This window comes from Microtus oregoni, unplaced genomic scaffold (genome assembly GCF_018167655.1).
Source record: "Microtus oregoni isolate MIOR12 unplaced genomic scaffold, Mior012 000002F_ref0000024, whole genome shotgun sequence".
Taxonomy (NCBI): Eukaryota; Metazoa; Chordata; class Mammalia; order Rodentia; family Cricetidae; genus Microtus; species Microtus oregoni.
In genome coordinates, this window is record NW_024543061.1 from 18,124,306 (window position 1) to 18,144,566 (window position 20,261).

General features: G+C 38.2%; 1 protein-coding gene across 2 annotated transcripts in view; it reads right to left on the bottom strand.

Moving 5' to 3' along the window:
- Ctnna2 (catenin alpha 2) overlaps window positions 1–20,261 on the bottom strand; it is a 1,108,102-nt gene that overhangs the window by 45,117 nt on the left and 1,042,724 nt on the right. For both annotated transcript variants that reach the window (XM_041679862.1, XM_041679872.1), the window contains exons 14-15: window positions 15,191–15,304; window positions 6,519–6,700 (exon numbers count right to left, since the gene is read on the bottom strand). In XM_041679862.1, the coding sequence (XP_041535796.1) occupies window positions 6,519–6,700; window positions 15,191–15,304 (296 nt within the window). The remainder of the gene's footprint in view (window positions 1–6,518; window positions 6,701–15,190; window positions 15,305–20,261) is intronic.

A 20,261-nucleotide genomic window follows, 5' to 3' on the forward strand; every position in this document is an offset into this window, starting at 1 on the left:
TAAGGAGGCCTCAGATATATGTGTTCAGTGCTGTATAAAACATTGCTGGAAGAAACTCAGATGGCACATGGAAAGTCATCCCACAAACACCAATTAGGTGACTTAGAGATCTCCAGATTCACAGCAATCCATATTAAAATCTCAGTAATATGTAATGCCCAAACAAAATGAAATGTCCTAAATTTACCAGGAATCTCAAGTAGTCAAAGCAATCTGACAGAGAAAAAAAAAGATTAAATCCTCATAGTTTATGATTTTACAAGTTAATAAAATGTACAGTAGACAAAAGAGCATAGTCCAGACTCAAAGGCAGAAAAATAGACAAAGGGAACAGAATCAAGCTCAGAAATAGGACCTCACACACATGGACAAGTGGTTTTCCACAGGGTGGTAAGACCACTTAATGAAGCAAAGAGTATTTTCAATAAATGTTGCTAGGGAAACTTTCCATCCATCAGCAAAACATTCAGCTACAAATTGATCAGCAATAAAACCACAAGGAAAGAAATGTGTGTGAGCACTCATAGCATTTGATCTGGCAGAAATTTCTTGGATATAATAATAAATAAAAAAAGCAGAACCAACTGAAGAAAAATTAAACTTGACCTTACGTTTAAAACTTTATCATCAAAGTATATTTTCAATGAATATTGAAAACAAAACCTACAAAACAAGGAAAAACATCTGTGAATCTTATTGTCTAATAGGAAATAAATATTCAGAATATATTAAAACTGACAGCAACTAAAGTATTCAATTAAAAGGGATAAGAGATAAAAAACAAACATACAGGGGCTGGAGAGTTGGCTCAGCGGTTAAGAGCATTGCATGCTCTTCCAAAGGACCTGAATTCAATTCCCAGCAACCACATGGTGGCTTACAACCATCTGTAATGAGGTCTGGTGTCCTCTTCTAGCAGGCATATATACAAACAGAATATTGTATCCATAATAAATAAATAAATATTTAAAAAAACATGTTTGTATATGATTTAAAAAATATATACAATGTTACTGGTCACTAGAGAAATAAAAATCAAAACTACAAAGTTATTCCAATTTATTTGCATTGAGAACTACAAAAACAAAAACAAAACAGAAAATACTTATATTTGATATAAAGAAGTTAGAACACTAGTCAATTACTGGTAAGAATGCAAAATAATACAGGAACCTCAAAAACTGATTTGATGATTCCTCAAAATTTTTGAAATACCATAGGATCTCCCAATTCCTCTATACATGGGGATTATAAGACATATTTTCTCTGTGTCCTGAACAGCACATTTTCACAACACTCAAAGGAAGAAGGACTAAATGCCCATTAGCAGATGCGTGGAGAAACCAAATGCAGTATATCCATTTCAGTCTGATATTATTCAACTTTAAAAAAATACAATTTTGTGCTTTGACAACACGGATGAACTCTGAAAACAATATTTGCTACAAAAGAAGTCAGATGCAAAAAGACAGATGTGAACTATGCCTCTCATGTGATACCTATAGTGACCAATGCCACAGAGATAGAAAGCTGATTTTTCTGGTGTTTTGCAGGAGCTGTGGGGAGCAGGTGACGGGGAGTTAGCAGGCAACTAGATACAAGTTTAAGGAAGATGAAAATGTAAAGACCAATGCCAGTAAAAGATACACACCAGTGTACTTAGTGTGTCATATTTGTCTACTTAAATGATTGTTATCATAGTAAACTTTATGTTGCATATAACAATCAAAAACAATTTAAACACCCATATTTAGCTAGAAGCTACTTTATCAAACCATACAAAACTAAACGAGTTATAACCATCTGCATAGCACTGAATCAAGAAATAAATAACCAGAAAAGAAAAAAACTGAAAGCCACAAAAAACAAACATACAAGAAAACTGACCTAGGAAATTGGTAAGGCTTCCAAGTTAGTATTATCACTGGAAGACAAATGCAATAGTAATGTTAGCCTCATGTTTATTGCAGCCTATCTCAAAATGAGGACACACATCCTAATGTGTTTGTATCTTAGAGCCAAGTCTACAGTGGGGAAGCTTGAAAGGGTGTTTTGGAGAACCTTGTGTCCCTAATGGCAGGAATCATTCTATTGTCTCACCTAGAACATGTTGTTAGTGTTCTTAGAAATGAAATCTATTACTTCTCTACTATGCAGAATCTTGCAATATCTTTCATTTAAGTACAGCTGATTTGTACATAAAGACCAATATTTGGAGTCTTTCCCAAGAAGTGGTCACTCCAAAAAGAGAGTCAAGCTGGGAAAACTATTATTTCAGTGCTGTGAGCTCCTATTTGCCAACTAATTTGCATTTATTTTACAAAAAGCCTGTGAGTCTTAATGGGCAATAGCAACGTGTCAGTACATTGTGAGCAAAGTATTCAGTACGCAGAATTCTAATTCAAAGTTAATTCAAATTTAAAGGGTTTATTTTCTATAGCCTTCTCAACACATCTAGTTTGCTAATGTCAAATGTAACTCTCTAGAAAGGAAATGCAATGAGGGTATTTGTAAATATGTGGAATCATAAAAAGCCTCTCTAGAACCACTGTTTCAAAAGAAAAATGCTCTAAGAAATTCTCCCAGGACCAGCAAGATGGTTTAGTGGATAAAAGTGTCTGAACCCCAAGCAAGGTGACCTGAATTCAAACCCTGAAATATACAATGGAAGGAACGGACTGGCACCCTAATCATACCCTTTCATGTCCACCAACATAACATACATATGCCCCCACTTGCACACATGCACACACATATGCACATACACAAGCTTGCCACAGCAAGTAAAGCACAGATAGGTATCTTAGAAAAACAACATACAGCCGGGCGATGGTGGCGCACGCCTTTAATCCCAGCACTCGGGAAGCAGAGGCAGGCGGATCTCTGTGAGTTAGAGACCAGCCTGGTCTACAGAGCTAGTTCCAGGACAGGCTCCAAAACCACAGAGAAACCCTGTCTCGAAAAACAAAAAACAAAAAACAAACAAAAACAAAAAACGAAAAACAACATACAGAATCTAGTAAATCCTAAGATGTCAGGAAGGATCTGAGAGTCATGAGTTCAACTCTTATAGGTGTATTATTTAGGTCATGCCATTGAAGTACAAACCAGAAACAGATGGACAAAAAGGCAGGCATTGAAGGGTACAGTGAAAAGAGGAAAAGTTTGGTGTAAGCAAGTTAGATAGTTGTCTTTGTTGACCAGTTGTAGTGTAAAAAGGGAAGGGGAAGGAATGATATTGAAATGCCAGTTCGAATCTCTGAGATGAGGGAGTGAGCTTCTTAACTAAAGCAGAACAAAGTTTAGAAGTATTGTATGAATTTTAGTTCATTGCTTGGAGTTTTATAATTGATTATGTCCAGATTATTTCCACCTCATCCCCGTTTACTACTCCCTTTACGTTAATGTTTACAAGAGAATTTTGATCCTTTTTATTCGGTTAAGGCTGAACTAAGGCATGCCTCTTGGTTGGGCAACACCAGACTGGTACACAGCACTTTCTCAAAATGACACAAGAAGTATGAATTTGCTGTACAAGGGATGGTACTTCAGCTTTTGCCCATTAGATTATAAAGAAAGAGCCAAGGAAAGAAAGGAATGTGAAACCCAACAGGTCCTCTATACTCCATGAAGGAAATAGTTCATGAACAGCCAGGTACCTCCTCTTCCATTTGAATAACTGAGTGGACTCATGGAGATGTGGGAATCCAGTTAATGAATATGCAGTGACATGAATAATAGAGCACAATAATAAAGTAATGGTGACTGTGAGACCTACAGGCCCTATAAACACTTGAATAGAGGAGTCAGGCTACGGTCTCTAATCAACTCTATATAAACTTTAAAGAATAGGAAATGGTACTTAGGAATGTTTAGCTGTATAAAGCTACAATTACTCCTTCTTGAAGTAGAAAATGCAATTTCAGTAATAATAATAAACAAGACTGAATGCAGTAAACTTAGGTGAGAGGCCATTAAGAAAGACACAGTCAAGTGCTACTTTGCTCTCAATGAGAATGCACAGATGGCAAGGCGAGCAAGCCTCAGCCTCCTGGGCTGCACTGTCAGTTTATACCTTCCCATGGTTTTGTTTTCATTAGCTACGCACACACTCATACATGTGTACGCATGCATGCACACAAATGCACGTGCACATGCACATGCATGCGTGTGTGCAGGTGTGTGTGTGGTGTGTTTATAGAGCAGAGAGGGAGAGAGCAAGGGAGAGCTCATCAGGCATTAGGAAAAATGATAACCTGTAACAAGCTGGACAGTTCATTATTCAGATCAGCACAAAAAAATTCTTACATGAATTCTGTAGGAAATTGAACCAGCTTTCTTTTCAGTTTTAAAATGATGCTTTGACTAATAAAGAGCCTGTGTTATTCAACATCATTGGATAGGACCCTCTCAAATATATTTATCTTCCTTGACCACACTTATATATAATGCAAATTACAAAATGTTCTTCTGATCTAAACTAGCAACGTGACTGGATTCATTATTCACTTCAAACTAATGAGATTATTTGTTCCACTGATGTTATTAATGGGTTGCATAATATCCATCAGATAAAATACTAATAAAATGTTGAAAGCAAGCAAATGAAGTCATCGTGGGCCTTAGGAAGCAATGACTGAGGCTGCCACCACCGTCTGATTTGTAGGCAATCCGGACTTAAATAATGGCTCGGACTTTCCCCCCGATATTATTTTGTGTGTTAGAAATACATTTGTGAGGCTGAAGGAGACTAACTAAATGTACAAACTTGAACTTTGAATGAATATGATGACATTTAAAGCTCTCGAAGGTCACAGTCCTAACACTGAAATCATTTTGCTAGAATCAAAAACAATTTTGAAAGATTTGGAAAAGGAGCCAAGTAATGTCGTTAGTACATATTTGCCCGAGGTAAAGGGTAAAGGGGATGACATAGCCATGTTCTGTATTTTATTAAAACCTATAATCAATTCTTGCCTTTCCTTATAAGAAGCAGTCAACAATTATTAAAAATGTTCTCACCCACTAGGTTATAATCTGGCATTGCTATATGTCTTGCATGATTTTATCACAGAATACTCAACCACAAAACATCTTTACATATGATAAAAATAAACTTAAATGAGTGGTCTATTAATTTTCTTTTTAGTATATATATATGTGCATCTGTATATGTATATACGCATATGCTGTGGCACAATACCATCTTATGATGTAGCATTAATTTTGATTCATATTCTACCTTAATGATGTATCAGTTACAATAACCTAAAGTTACAGAATTTTCACAGGAAAACTAAAAATCAGAAATTAAATCTGGACCTATGGAGATGGCTCAGTAAATAAAACACTTGTTGTACAAAGTTGAATACAGGGGTTCAGATCACCACGAAGCTACCCTTGTAATGCCAGGTGCAGAAGGTGCATCTGTAATCTCAGTTAATATGCTAATGGCAAGAGGCAGGCAGAAACAGGTGGATCCGTCCAGTCCCATAGGTTATCAAATGGGGAGCACACAGCAGTAGAGAACAAGAGAGAGCGTAGAAGTGACGTTGAGTACCTGAAGGTGGACTCTGACTTCCACACACATGCCATAACACACGCGCCTCTACTTGCACGCACACATTACAAACAAACAGAAACACAGCATTTGGAAAAAGACTGTGAACAGGCCTGCCAGATGCTTTGTGTTTGTCAAGGTAGTTCCTACTTGCATCATGCATTTGGACTAAAAATCCTCTCCTGAGAAGTTTGTGAATGCTATGCTACCCTCTTGCAAACAATGTTAAGGACTTGCTCCACACCACTTCATCTTCTCCTTCAGAATGAAGGGCCCTTTCCCCTGTGATTTTTCTTCTGCATCTGATTGCCCTTTATGTAGCTCAGAAGGGCAGAGGCAGTTGTCATTGCCCTCTTAGGAGGACACCAAAGGGGATGACACAAGCACCCACGACTTGTGGTGAAGCACAGGCTCCTGTCCGAATGTTGGCTCCTTTCCGACCTATGAGCAGGGCTGCTCAGATGGAAAATGTTCACAATTTCCCTGTAAAAGTTTTGTCATCTTCATCTGTCGGACATAAGTCCTGGTATACTAGGGTGAGATGGGAGCCAAAAATAGTGCTAAGTCGTGTTTTGTTAGAACACATGGAATAAACAAATGCACATCGAAACATGCACATATCTTTCCAACAGGAAGTTAACAAAACATTCACTTTTTCTTCTGAATAGTACTTAAACATATTTAAAACCAGTACAGAACACAGATGAGTTACCCAACCCTTGGGGGTTTGTTTTTATGAGTGCCTTATACTAGATAACTAAAGCAATCATAATTATAAGCAGAATGAATCCACTCCCCTCCACAGGTAAACATCTTGACTTGTAAGTGTAAATTACTAAGAGCTTCACCTTTCTTTGTTATAGCACTTTACTATTTCAACAGGCCTTCCTGTGAATAGCCAGGGCTACACATGTGGGTTTAGCAAGAACATGGCCATCTCCCTACCTCTGGGCCTCACCTTGTGAAGTCTGTCATCTCCATCATGATCATACACATCTGCTTGGCCAGCACAATGATGTCATTGCCGCTGTCATCCCACTTGGCCACTTCAGCATCCAGCTTGCTTTTTTCTTGGTGGAAAATCTCCACCTGCTCAGCTATTTTTGCTTTCTCCTCCTGTGGTAGTTGCGCCATGATGGCCTGTGTGGGTTACAGGGGGAGAAGCATGACTAATGGTGATGTTCACTCTGCTCCCATTGGATGGCACACTCAGACTGCCAAGGTTTATATGATGTCCCACCATTCTAGAAGATGTGTGTCTTCTCTACTGCAGCCAAGACAAGAGGACAGGCTGTCGAGGTCCTCCAGCCCCCCCCCCCCTTATATAAATGATACAGAGAGATCCAAGTGCAGACACACTGACAGTAGCAGAGCTTCCCTGTCTCTTTGATGGCATACACTTGTTCAAAAGAATCTATTCTTAACAATTTTTATATTTGGTCCCAGGAAACTTTTACCAGATGAAAGAATGTACCTCTTTCAATGCTGGAAGCTGTTCAGAGAGGAAAGGGAAAAAATCCTTCTGTTGCTGGGAAGAAGTGGAACTTTAAACAATATTTGAGCATCCAACTAGTGTGCCGTGGAAAGACTTTCTTTGAGTAAAAATGAAAGTAACAATAGGAAACTGACACAAATAAGATAACTATTCCCTTATTAGGAAATTTAGTGGATGGCGTCCTTTATTCATTCTTCCCCCATCTTCCTGGATGATCATGGCTCTTTGGAGAGCCTTTGAATATATGATGGCATTGAAATGGAAGTCCAGATTTCTATCCCCTTTCTAAGATGCCTACACAGAAAACATTTAGACTAGCGAGAATGTCCCTAATGGAAAACTCCAAGATACTGAGGAAATATAAAAAATGTTTATATTTATCATAATACATAGTGTTTCAAGTGTCAGAGCATTTGGGATCTCAGATGTTCAGAGATTGGGGCTGCTGAGGCTGAATGAGATTAGGAAGCAAAGGTTGAATTGCAGAAGTTGCTGGGTAAGGGAATGTAGGAAAAAAAAGAGGAGTCTTCTTCCTTTTCACACTCTTCATTTGCAAATTTGCTGATTCTTCTAAATATATTTGTAAACCCCAAATCAATACTTGAAACACTTCTCCAGTCACTTGCAAATGATGCGAGAAGCAGAAAACTCTGAGTCACCAATGTGTGCATTCCCAGATGATGCTGAACAAAGTCATCCTCTGCCTTAAATCATCTCTCTAACTGTAAACAAGGGTCCATTGGTCAGTCTACTTGCACTACACTTTTCATGTGCTGCTCTCAGTACTGACACCACCATGCAGAGTACTTCCTAAGCATGGTGCTAAGTATCCCTAAGGAAAAAAGGCTATTATTTTTCTCTTTGAAAAAAAAAAAAATACAAGAGCTAGATAGCTGTGTTGAGTCATGCCTTAGTGTTGTTTGCCATATGTTCAATGTCACTGATCAACAATATAAGATATTTGTACAGAAACAGTCTTGATACAAGGGACTGTATTAATCAGATAAATAAAACATACTGTGGTTTACATCTCTCAGCTATCTATCCTGAATTTCTTCTACAAGCAAGGATCGGGTAATTGATCATTTAAATATTCATGAGTGATTTACAGGCTATAACTACCAAGGTTTATATGATGCCCAATCATACTAGAAGTTAGAATCAAACTTGTTGATTAAACACCATTTTTATACTATGTTCCAAGTGAAATGTTTGCCCATGGCCACCTGCAAAAGATTTGACGGACACGGTCTTTGGATAGTTCTTTAGCTTCTCCTATAGTTCTGTTGTCCATGAATTCTCAAAAAAGACAAAGGCTGTGTAAGCGGGGAATCTAATGTTTGTTAAGTGAGTAAATGAAGGTATTCGAAATGCGTGTTTGTTTAGTCCACAAGAAGAAGCAAAAGGAAGTCGCCCCTGTTAGCTCCATCTGCCCAATTGATACAGCCTAGAGTCTCAATTGAACAATTCCCTGAATTAGATTGGTCTAAATTTATAATTTGGAGAATGAGAATTCAAACCAAGGCGGTGAGACAAAAACATTTTTCACTACTGTGTACAACGAAGTTACCTTACAGCCATACAAAATTGTATGAAGACCTCAGCCCAGTGGAGAAAAGGCAGTTGAAAGTCCAATTCTGCCTACCAAGTCATATACCCTTATAATAGACTTTCATGGGCCAGAGAAATGTTAGCTTGGACTCATGGGAACCTGGATGATGTACCTTCTTACAGAGTCATGCCTACTAAACTTCCATAAAATTTTAGAGAGTAAGGGTTTACATATGTAGACTTTTATGCATGTTCACATGAACCTCATATAGTATGGGTCTGTATGTTCACATAAAGTAGAAACAAGACTGATAGAAATATGCTAGTTAAAATATTTAACATGCTATGTTTGGAAATATTTTAAAGTATTTCCATAAACTTTACAAAGATTCATAATATACAAAGAGCCTTCATAAACTTTATTTGTAGTTCCATGTTAAAAAGAAGGCCCGAAATTTCTCACTTGGCTTCAACTAACAGATATTAAATATGCATTTTTAATCTGAAGTACTCCTATCTTCTTGATTCACATGGCTTCTTCACACAAAAGAGATATTCATGTTTTATTTAGGCAGCACTAATCCTAAGGGACCATTATTAAGTTTGTTCACTGGCTGCCTCTCTCTATTAAAAATACAAAAAACAAAAAACAAAACAACAACAAAAAAAAACACAGTAGGACCACTAGCAGACAGCAGACTGTCCATTCAGGACCCACATGGGAAATAATATACATATACTTTCATTCACATAACTGTGAATGTTTGCATTGGAGGGTGGACACTTTCCTGTCAACTATAGCATTTGGCTCTTCTTTGCTTAAATTACCATTTAAATATCAATGACCTTGATTTTCTTTCTAATTTTTGTTTGCTTGGTTTTTTTTTTTTTTTTCTTTTTAAGACAGGATCTCACTATATAGGCCTGGTTAGCTGAAGGCTAGAATGGACTTGAATTCACAAAGATCACTGCTTCTTTCTCCCCAGTACCAGGACTGAAAGTAGGTGCACCATACCTACACTCTAATTTTTGTAAACATTTTATTTTATTTTACTCTTAATTATGTGTGTGTGTGTGTGTGTGTGTGTGTGTGTGTGTGTGTGTTTGTGTGCAGCTTTATACAACTACAGAGAAGTTCCTACAGAGGTCAGGAAAGGTATTGGATCTCTCTGAATCTAGAGTTACAGGAGCTTATAGGCATCCAGCATGAGTGTGGGCAACTGAACTCAAGTCCTCTGGAAGAGTAGCAAGTCTTCTTAATTGATTAGCCATCTCTCCAACCCTCCAGCCCCTTGTTCTTTAATTTGCATTACTGCCCTACTTCTGATTCCTAAAAGTGCGTCCCAAAACTAGCGCCCTTGACTTCCAGCTCGGAACAGAAGCTCAGTGGCCTCTGACAGATGGTTTAAGCATCTTCCTGCCCAAGCCATCAATGCCACTCAAGAGAGGTCATCAGAAATGACAGGCTTTTCTGATGACACCTTTCAGAGGAAAGACTGGCCCCTTCAAAGCAGATTTGCAAGGGAGGGGCTGCTATTTTAACTGCAGGGGTGCTCGATCTGCAGAATGCACTTAATGGGGTGCGACTGGAGTTCAAGTGTCATTACATTTGCCTCTGCTGCCCTGTGGATGTCGATGAGCTCAAGGCTTTTCTTGAATATTCTTAAAATGCTCTTGGCTTTTAAAAATTCATTATTGACCTTTTCTGAAACTGGAATTTAAAAAAAGGTTATCTATAAACAGTAGATCACAACTGCAAAATTTGCAAATTAATCAAATTAAAATGCAACACATGAGTTTTAATTAGGTCTTATCAATGTAACTCAGCAGTTTGAAATGTTAACACATTAAAGTCATTCTAAGTAGAAAAAAAAATAGAAGGCTGGCTACATTAAAATCAAATTCAATGTGACATATATAACATATAATTGTTCATTCCTTCAAACTAAGGCAACGTGAGAAAAATTATTTGCATGGCCAGGGGAAAGGAGACAAATCTGTTTCCTGTCCCAGTGATGAGATCTCTAGTTTCTGTAGCCTTGATCCATACATGGCATATACAGTTCCTCTGGCTCTACCCAGGCTGATTTGGGTTCCAAACTGGGAACATCAAAGACCAAAATCCACAAGAACTCAAGCCTTTGTCCTAGGTTCCATGCCTTTTCTCTGGACAGCCAATCATTCACTTTTTATGATTAATAAATTCTTCCTATTGAGTTCAAAGTGCATGTCACTGATACAAATAGCAGCCATTCAAAGGGATTAAAACTCTTCTTCAATATCAATCTCCAGGTACGTGTCCCAGGGTCCACCTTTGAAATGCAAGGGTCCCCAAACTGGCAAGAATCATTTTCCGAGGAAAAAGCAGAATTTATTACAAGGGATTTAAGGGCAAGAAAATTTATAAAAGGGGTGAAAACTCAAGGGGATATTTCTCCGCACTTGACTTTGAAGCTGGCTAATAAATGTAAATAGTGAAACAATTGGGTACTTTGACCTCCAGTCTTACTGTTTGGATTGGAAAGCAGATCTTCTTCCCATTGAGGTCTGCAGGCATGTCATATTGTATCTATCCATTGAGAATGTCAGTGCCCAGCATCAAAGTGGGCAGCACCATAGCCCTGGTTTTGGAACCTGGACTGTAGAGAAGTATGGAAAGTTGGTGGTCACTAAACATGCATATACTGATTTTCTCTTTGCTCTTGCCTGTGGATGTGACTAATTGTTTCAGTTTCCTTACCTATCACACAAAGATTGGACTGTGTAGAATACTGAGCTAAAAGAAACCTTTCCTTCCTCTATGTTGCTTTCTGTCAGGTGTCTTTATAGCGATATTTTATTTATGTTTTAATAAATATAGCTTTCCTAGAGATCTCAAAGGCAAAGGTAAGTCGCCAGAGGTCAGGCAATGGTGACACACACCTTTAATCTCAGGATTTAGGAGACAGAGGCAGACAGATCTCTGGGAGTTCAAGCCAACCCTGGACTACACAGATCAATGCAGAAAAGAATCCAGGTAGTGGGAGGTCACACATTTAATCCTAAAAGTAGGGCGTCACACACCTTTAATCCCATCACTAGAGGGAAGACAAAATGGAAGGAGAGAGAGGCTCTGATTGCCTAGTCTGTTTAGTCAGCCTAGTCTGCTTAGCCTTCTTAGACTTAGACTGCTCAGTCTGCTTAGTCTGTGGTTGTCCAGCCTTAGTTGAGGTAAGACTTTTCTAGTGGCTTGCTTGCTTTGCTTTTTTGGTTTTCAGATTGAACCCCAATATCTGTCTCTGGGTTTTTATTATTCATCGTACATATTTTCCTGCAGCATCAGAGGGGGAACTAGGACAGAAACTGACATGAGGAGTGGAGTTCACACCTGCACAGGCACTAGCACATTGGAAATTAGGCATGCAAAAGAGAGTTAGCAAAGTTACCTGAGTATTCAGAACTCATATTTAACAGTCAGTTCTGCACACCCTCAAAGGAATAAATTCTGTCACTAAGGTTAAGAGCCAGAGAATTGCTGGTGACCTAGTTACACTATGGCAACATGTGAATAAACAGATTTAAGATGTCATGTCAAGGGCTGACGTGATGAGTCATCTCTTCTGGAGGCTCTGGGTTCAATTCCTGGCACACATCTGGCCACACACAACTATCTGTAACTAAATTCCAGAGATAACCTTCCCTGACTTCCACAGGAATCAGTTATGCTCATGGTGCACAGACGTGTAAAAGTCAAAACATGCATATGCCTAAAATAGTTTTGTAAAAGTGTAAGGTGCTATGTCTAAGACTATACTGTAAGATAGCCTCTATGTATGAGTAGATTGTCATACCCAATCCCATTCTTCCTTCTACTTACCTTCAAAGTGTTACAGACAAAATCCTTGGAGACTGTACAGTGGTTAAGAATACTCATGGCACAAACACGAGAACCTGAATCCATGTATACCAAACCAATATAAAATGTCAGACATGACCACATAATACTCCAAACCTCAATACCTGGGCAGAAACAGGGGATGGAAATTGAAGGTTGGAAAGAGATGGGGGAAACACAGAAACCTCTTTTCCGTAACAGAGATGGTGTCAAGAGAATAAGGTGGAGACGGATAGAACACAATGTATGATGTTCTCCTCTGATATACACACTGAGTATATGTGCCAGTCCACATATGCACTTACAACAATACCTACTCATAGCCATGTAAACATTGAACAAAAGCATTAGAAAATGCCATATAAAAGAAATAAAATCCTCTCTCTGACATTTGAGAGGAATGTTGGAAGAAGGTGCTAAAAGTTAATTTTCCGGTTTAACATTCTTTTCCTTGCCCTTTTCAGAGAGGAATATTTTCCTGAATAAAAATAAAAAATAAGGCCATTATCAGTAAAGACTGTCTACTTGGAAGACCTAACTCCTGTGTCAAACACAAAGTTGACTTCCTTCACAGTTCTTAACAGCTTGTCAAACACTGGTGGTCCAAAGTTCAACCATCTCTTACCTTAGCTATTTGATATGCCCTCTTTTTCTCAACTTAGTAGTCATAATTCCATATCCCTGATTGAGGCTAACATGAGAATTTGAATTGTTGGCTGCAAGTTAATCCATAACATGGGATGGACCTCCAAGACAAATTAGCAAGTAGCAAATAAGACAACCTGGTCCTTAACTCTCTTAGACCCTGATTATATTTCACTCTGAAAATAAACACCAGAGTGAAAAAATAATGATCAAGAGGAACCATTTAAATTTTGTTTTTACATCATCACTGACTTGACACGCAACATAAAAATAATGTGTGAAAGAGAAAAATATGTGAAACCTAATCTCATTAAATGTAGACTATTCAGTCCATCTTCACAAGATGGCAATCGCAAAGCAAGATAAAGCTTGTATAATGTATCTTATTCTTTGGGGACACAAATCAGTGGAACCAGGGCTAGAGTCAGTCAATAAAATTAACTCAGAATTGATTAATGTTTGGATGAATTACTCAAACTTGTCCTTTGTCATTGACATGAAAATGCTGGTTTTACTTAATTTTAAAGATGAATTGGCTTGATTAATTAGTTTGGTGGTATGCCAACAGACAAAAGATTCTGGCTTAATGACCTTCCCAAGTCTTGATGTTTTAGGCAAGATTGAAGAATCTTTGGGGAGTTTTCAATGGAGATTCTATGCTCTTTCAAACTCTTTGATGTCACTGTACTGTGTTCAAAAGAGACCTTCTTTTCCAAAGAAGAATAATGATCAGAGTCGGACTTTTATTGAGCTTTTACTATAAGGCAAATGTTGTACTATTTTTCTATAAATATCAAGTCATCCTCAAAAGAATGCTGCCAAGGAAGCGTATGGGTAACATCTGGCAAAAATAAATCTGAATGTCAGAGAATTCAAGTAACACATATCTCTCATAGTGCTACTAGCATTTGCTTTTATAGATCAAAACCAAAGTTTGTGAAATCAGAGATACTATACTTTCTGTTCCCCTGATCAGTTAAGTCCTTGTGCTGCTAGGCAAGCATTCTATTAGTGAGCAACACCCTCAGTATCTGGCTATAGGCATAAGGTCTTTACTATTTGGCCAGGGTTACTCTTGAACTCACAATTCTTTTATCTTATTCTCAAAAATAAATTTGTGTGCTACTGTACCATATGCCATTGTGCCTGTAGTATCTGAATTTTTACCCTTGTGTCTCTATCAATTTGCATCTGTATTTTTTTTTCATTCATTTGCCTCTAGAACAAAGATACCAAGGTCTATAGTACAAAAGGTAAAGTGGGTTTTAGGTAGAGTCATTTGGAACACATTTTCTTTTTATTTTAGTCCTTTTTATTTTACTCTCTTAATTTGTTGTTTTTTACTTTTCTTTCACAATTCCCATTGTTGGCCCAGCTGTGGGATGTTCACTATACTACTTGTGCTGTGATCTAGGCCACCAAGTGTTCATCTGTTTGACAAATCTGTTATATTTTATTGCTTGATTCATCCATAAAACTCAAAACTCATAAACATTGTGTAGCTTCTTTCTATCATTTAAGAAAAGACTTGGCCCTGGAAACAGATAAGCATTAGGGAAAAACAAAGATTTCTCTTTACCCAATACCCTTGAGTCAACATGATCTTTCCTATCAACTCTACCCTAAACTAAGTAGCAATTATCAAGCCAGTAACAAAGAAGTACTTAAATTTTCCATTTACTTTTACCTCTTGTACTATTTCTGAACTTGGAGGCTTTACTCAGAATTATGGCAGATGCAATTCAAAATTTAAGCGATAGATGGTCCCTGTCTATCAAATTATTACCCTCAAGCCAAGTACATTCCCCTATACATGTTAGAATATGTAGTACTTTGATGCAGCTGCTACATCTGGTGGATAGAGGATGGGGAGGGTTAAAGAAAAATGGGAACAGTGGTGGTTGCTACCATCATGAACAATGTGCATTGCTGTAGGCTACCCAAGGAATACCCCAAATAACCAAAGATGTCTGGTTCCCAGCATCTGAAGTTCAGAAATTTCCTTCAGCGATTTGTGTGAGTTTCTCCCCTGGGCAGTTATCCAAAGTGGTTAATGTCCACGCACCCGTGCACTCTGCCCAGCAATGAGCTGGTCATCCTCAGTCTGAACACTTGTCCGGCTACGCACATCATAATCTTCTTGCTCAAAGTCAGAATCATCTTCTAGCTCTTCTGGAGTCTAAATGACAACATACAAAAAGAGACAGAGAATTAGTTCACCCTTACCCACACATTTCATTTCAAAGTCTAAAAGTCCCAAAGAAAGAGTTTCTAACATCTTACATGTAGTGTGACTACCTGTACTGGTATCATCACGAAAACCCCTCAAGTGATAAGTGGGTAAAGAAAATGATATGCATTTACACAATGGAGTTTTACTTAGCTGTTAAAAAAAATAACATCATGAAATTCAAAAGCAACTAGAAAGGAACTAGAAAAAAATCATCCTGAGTGATGTAATATAGATCCAAAAGCATTAATGTGGCATGTACTCACTTGTAAGTGGGTATTAGCTGTAAAGTAAAGATAACTATGCTACAATTCTCAGACCCAAAGGGGCTAGATGACAAGGACCATCCAAGGAGGACACTCAGGTTTCCCTGGGAAGGGGGAATAGAAAAGATTTTGTGGGTACACTAGAGGTTGGTGGGGATGGGACATGAAGAACCAGGTCAGAGACAGTACTACAAGAGATGACTGGAAAGGGGGAGAATTTGGGGGCCATGGAGAAATCTACTGCAAGAGAAACTCCCAGCAGATATATATATATATATATATATATATATATATATATATATATATATATAGCCTGAATTGGTCAACTCTTGTAATCAGGCAAGACTTAAAGTGGAGGGATTGGGAAACCAATCTAGCCACAACCTTCAGCCTACAGTCTGTTCTGACTATGAGATGTGCTGGAGTAATGGTGGCACAGAGATTGGGCAAGTGCCAACCAATAACTGGTCCGGCCTGAGACCCATGCCATGAGAATGAACCCATTCTTGTCACTGCCTGGAGCACCAGGACCCAGAGGCTAGATAACCCAGAGACCTTGGATAGAACCAAATGCTACTGTAGGAAATAATACCAATATAATGGTGCCTAATGTTATTCCACTATACTCATAGATTGGTGCCTAGACCAATAGTCACCAGAGAGGAGGCTTCACCCAGCAACTGGTGAAAACAGACATAAAGAGACATAGACAAACATTAGGGTAAGTAAGGGAAATCTTGCTGAAGAGAGGGAGAAAGAATTGTAGGACCCAGAGGGATCAAAGACATCACAGGAAAACTCAAAAAGTCAATTCATAGGAACTCACAGAGACTAAACTGACAACCAGGAAGCCTGCATGGGACTGACCTAAGCTCTGAATATATGTGACAGTTGAGTAGCATAGTCTTCTTCTGGGACTCCTAAAAGTGGGAACAGGGGCTGTCATTGACTCTTTTACTGACTTTTGGGACCCCGTTCCTCATACTGGGTTGCCTTGCCCAGCCTTAGTACATCTTACTTAGTACTTAGTAGTAAGATGCTTAGTCTTACTACAACTTGACACATCATGTTTTTTTGATATCCATATGCCTGCCCTTTTCTTTTTTTTGTTCCATCTCGTAAATAACTTTATTTTTTTCTGTTATATTAGAGTTCTGTAGCTGTACAAAAACAATGGTACAAATATGATTCCTGCCCTTTTCTTAATAGATAAGGAAGAGGATTATGTGGAGCGATGGATTTTGAGGAAAGGACAGAGGGAAAACTGCAGTCAAGATGTGAAATAAATAAACAAAATTTAGGGAAATAAAAGAAGTGTTTATTCTTCATTATTTTGGTAGAATGTTCTATAGAAATATACATTTGATTTATAATGTCATTTATCTTCAGAGTTTTTCTAATTAGTTTTTATCTGAGGATATAACTATGAATAAGAATGAATTATTGGGGTCAATTCATGACTTTTAGCTCTGACAAGATTTTCTTCAAGAAACAGGGTTCTATGCTTGATTCATAAATGTTTATAACAATAATATTGTCTCTGGGAATTTTTCCTTTAATGAGTGTCTCTTCTGATTGATTTTGTTTTGAAAATTATGTTCTCAGAAAATAGAATACCTATACTTGCTTATTTCTTTGCTCATTTACTGTGTATAATTTTCCATCCTTTAACCATAGGTGTTGTTGTTAGTGGTGAGATATGTTTGTTAGAGAGAGAAAATAAAATTTTTATTTATTTATTTCCCCTGTCAAACAGCAAATCTAAGCTTGACTTTTAACATAACTTCTAATTCAAGCAAGAGTATACTTGTGTAAAATCCATGTATATTTTAAGATAGAAATTATTCTCAACAAAATTTATACTATGGTTTGTCTGTAATATTATTTTTCTCCATCCTAGTTAGTCTTTTCTCAAAAAGCAAAATTAGTGATGATTTCTATGTCAGTGCATAGACTCTGTGAAATACTTTGTTCGCTTTCTAGGACATGAGATAGAAAGATTACACGTAAACTTTCCTGAGTATAAGCACTATGTGGCCCTGAGCATGTCATCTGGCCATCTGACATCTCTGTGTTTTGGCTCCCTTCTCTATAAATTGGTTCTTTTTGCTGTGGTCACCTTTGAGTGTGTGTCTGTGTGTTTGTGTGTGTGTGTACCAATATTACTTTATACAAATTATCTAGTCATTATTAAAGTGCTTGCCAGAATAATTATTTAGAATTTAAAATTAATTCATTCACCAAAATGTTTCAGGTCTTATAATATGGTTCTGGTTGGCCTGCAACTCACAATGTAGATAAGACTGGCCTTGACTTCAGAGACCTGCCATTGCTTCCCAAGTGCTGGCATTAAAGTCCTATGTCACCACACCAAGCTTCAACAAAAAAATTTAATATGGAAGATACCAATTCCTGCACAATAGTAAGGGCTAAATGATTATTTCATAATGTCGATTCAGATTATACCAACATAAGGAAGTGACAGCCATTCCCTATCTATAGCCAAGGAACTTCAGGTAGAAAAAAGTTCAGTAACACATCCTACGGCTTTGATTTAGTAACAAACTGAATTTGGATCTAAACAGCCAAGTATATCTGACCCCCAACTGCAAAGGATTTTGTGTTTTGTTATTTGTTTGTTCACATTAGAAAGGACACAGAGGGAGTAGAGTTAGATTAAGATCATGCCAAATCATTAAAGTCTTGTGCTGGAGATAGATAAGAATGAATCTATAAGCCAACCAATAAAACCCCGCCCCTCCTCCTAGGTAGATAGCATAGTTTCTTTTAGTGCCATAGAAACTGACAAAAATCTCTTCACATTCTTTGAGGTGGACAGCATTTGTTTTTGTTGGTTTATATGTTTGCTTGGATTTTTTTCTTTTTTAATTGTTTTGCAGATAGGAGAGTAAAGAATAAAAGGTTTGAAATTTGCTTGAAACTTTCTAAATAGGCAAATGGAGGTATGCCTGTAAGACTATTGCATAGGGAACCCTGACTGCTCTTTGGGCTAATGAGGGAGGGGGAGTTGATTGGGGGAGGGGGAAGGAAATGGGAGGCGGTGGCGGGGATGAGGCAGAAATCTTTAATAAATAAATAAATGTTTAAAAAAAAGACTATTGCATATGACAAACTCTACGATGATCCCTTCGTGAGGTGATGTGGGTCTTGCACATGATGAGAGGCAGGCTTCTGCTCAGCTTTCCTCTGCAAACTGTTCATTTGTAGGAGAAATCTTCTGCCTCTCAATAGAAATTCCCAGGAGTCGGTCTTTCAATGGAGGTACAAGTTTAGCAGCAGTACTGATGACACTGGGACTCAGTTCCCATTTTCATTACGCTGATTTCCTTGGCATCTTTAGTCTGATTTATCAGGAGTAGTTACTGATATAGCCTTGAGATTGGTCAGACAGGCATAAAATGGCATTGTCCACGCCAGTATTGCACTATGCCTGGTGATTTTCTGTGTTTGGGCATAGAAAAGATCCTAGTATTCCATCTCTCTGGCAAATCAGCCACATTAACATTCACTCAATCGTCTACAGATGCTCAATTTTGTTTCATGGCAATGTAAGGGAAATGGGAAAGAGCGGCTCTCAGTATGCATTCTGTCAGTTAAAGCGGGGGGGGGGGGGGTGAGAGAGAACCTGGTTTAAATAACTGGTCATGTGTTTGCTGTGGACAGAGGCGATTTTCTGTGAACATCCTCACTTCTGGAAGGCACTGTGAATCAAGTGCAGCAAGTTGGTAAATTCTCCTGGCAGATGAGATGACAAGATTGCCATCAATTTTCTCACTACTTCTTAAAAGGGAGAAAAAAAATAAAATGAAAAACCTCGTGCAAGAGAAGGAAGCAGAATATGTCAGGGCCTGTAGAACTGTGTCCAAACACTGCAGTGACCTGGGCTCTTATACAGCCAGAAAGTCAATGGCAAGCCTTGCCTAGCACAGTAATGACTCTGAGATTTATGTAAATGACTATAGTCAGGAACCAATATTGGGGGGAGGGAGAAATTAAAACAATAATAGCCTGGGGGACTGACTAAGGGAGGAGATGGTTTGGTTGAAAAGGTGTTTGCTAATTAAACAGGAGTGAGTTTGGAACTCTGGCATACATGGCTTTTGAGGCTTGCTTCACAGGATGGAATTCATGCCTAGTATTGAAAATCTGGTCCAGAGACCATGAGTGAGGATATTACAGGCCCTAAAGGCAGACTTACTGTTGTTTCTCCAAATGGTCATCTTATCAAAATGTATTTTCAATATTTATGTTTATATCCATAGCTTGATGCCGCTTTCAATCTCGGCCAGAGACATTTATTTTTACAGTGATGGGGGTTAACCCAGAGACTAGTAACTGGTCCAAATGCTGAGAATAGATGATTGTGAGTTCTAAGCCTCAGATGAAGGTATCCAAAATTCGAAAACATCAAAGAAGAAGGGGTCAAAAGAATGTAAGAGCTGGAGGATGGGAAAAAGTATTGTAAAAGTTAGTCTTCTGGAAATGGCAGGGCTTTTGATCACAGGAACTCATAGCAGCTGTGTTTGTCTACACGAGACCTGCACAATATCAACCACAGAAGGCAGACATATACCCAATGCACACTGGAAGTAGGGGAGCTACTGAGAGTAAATAGCTGC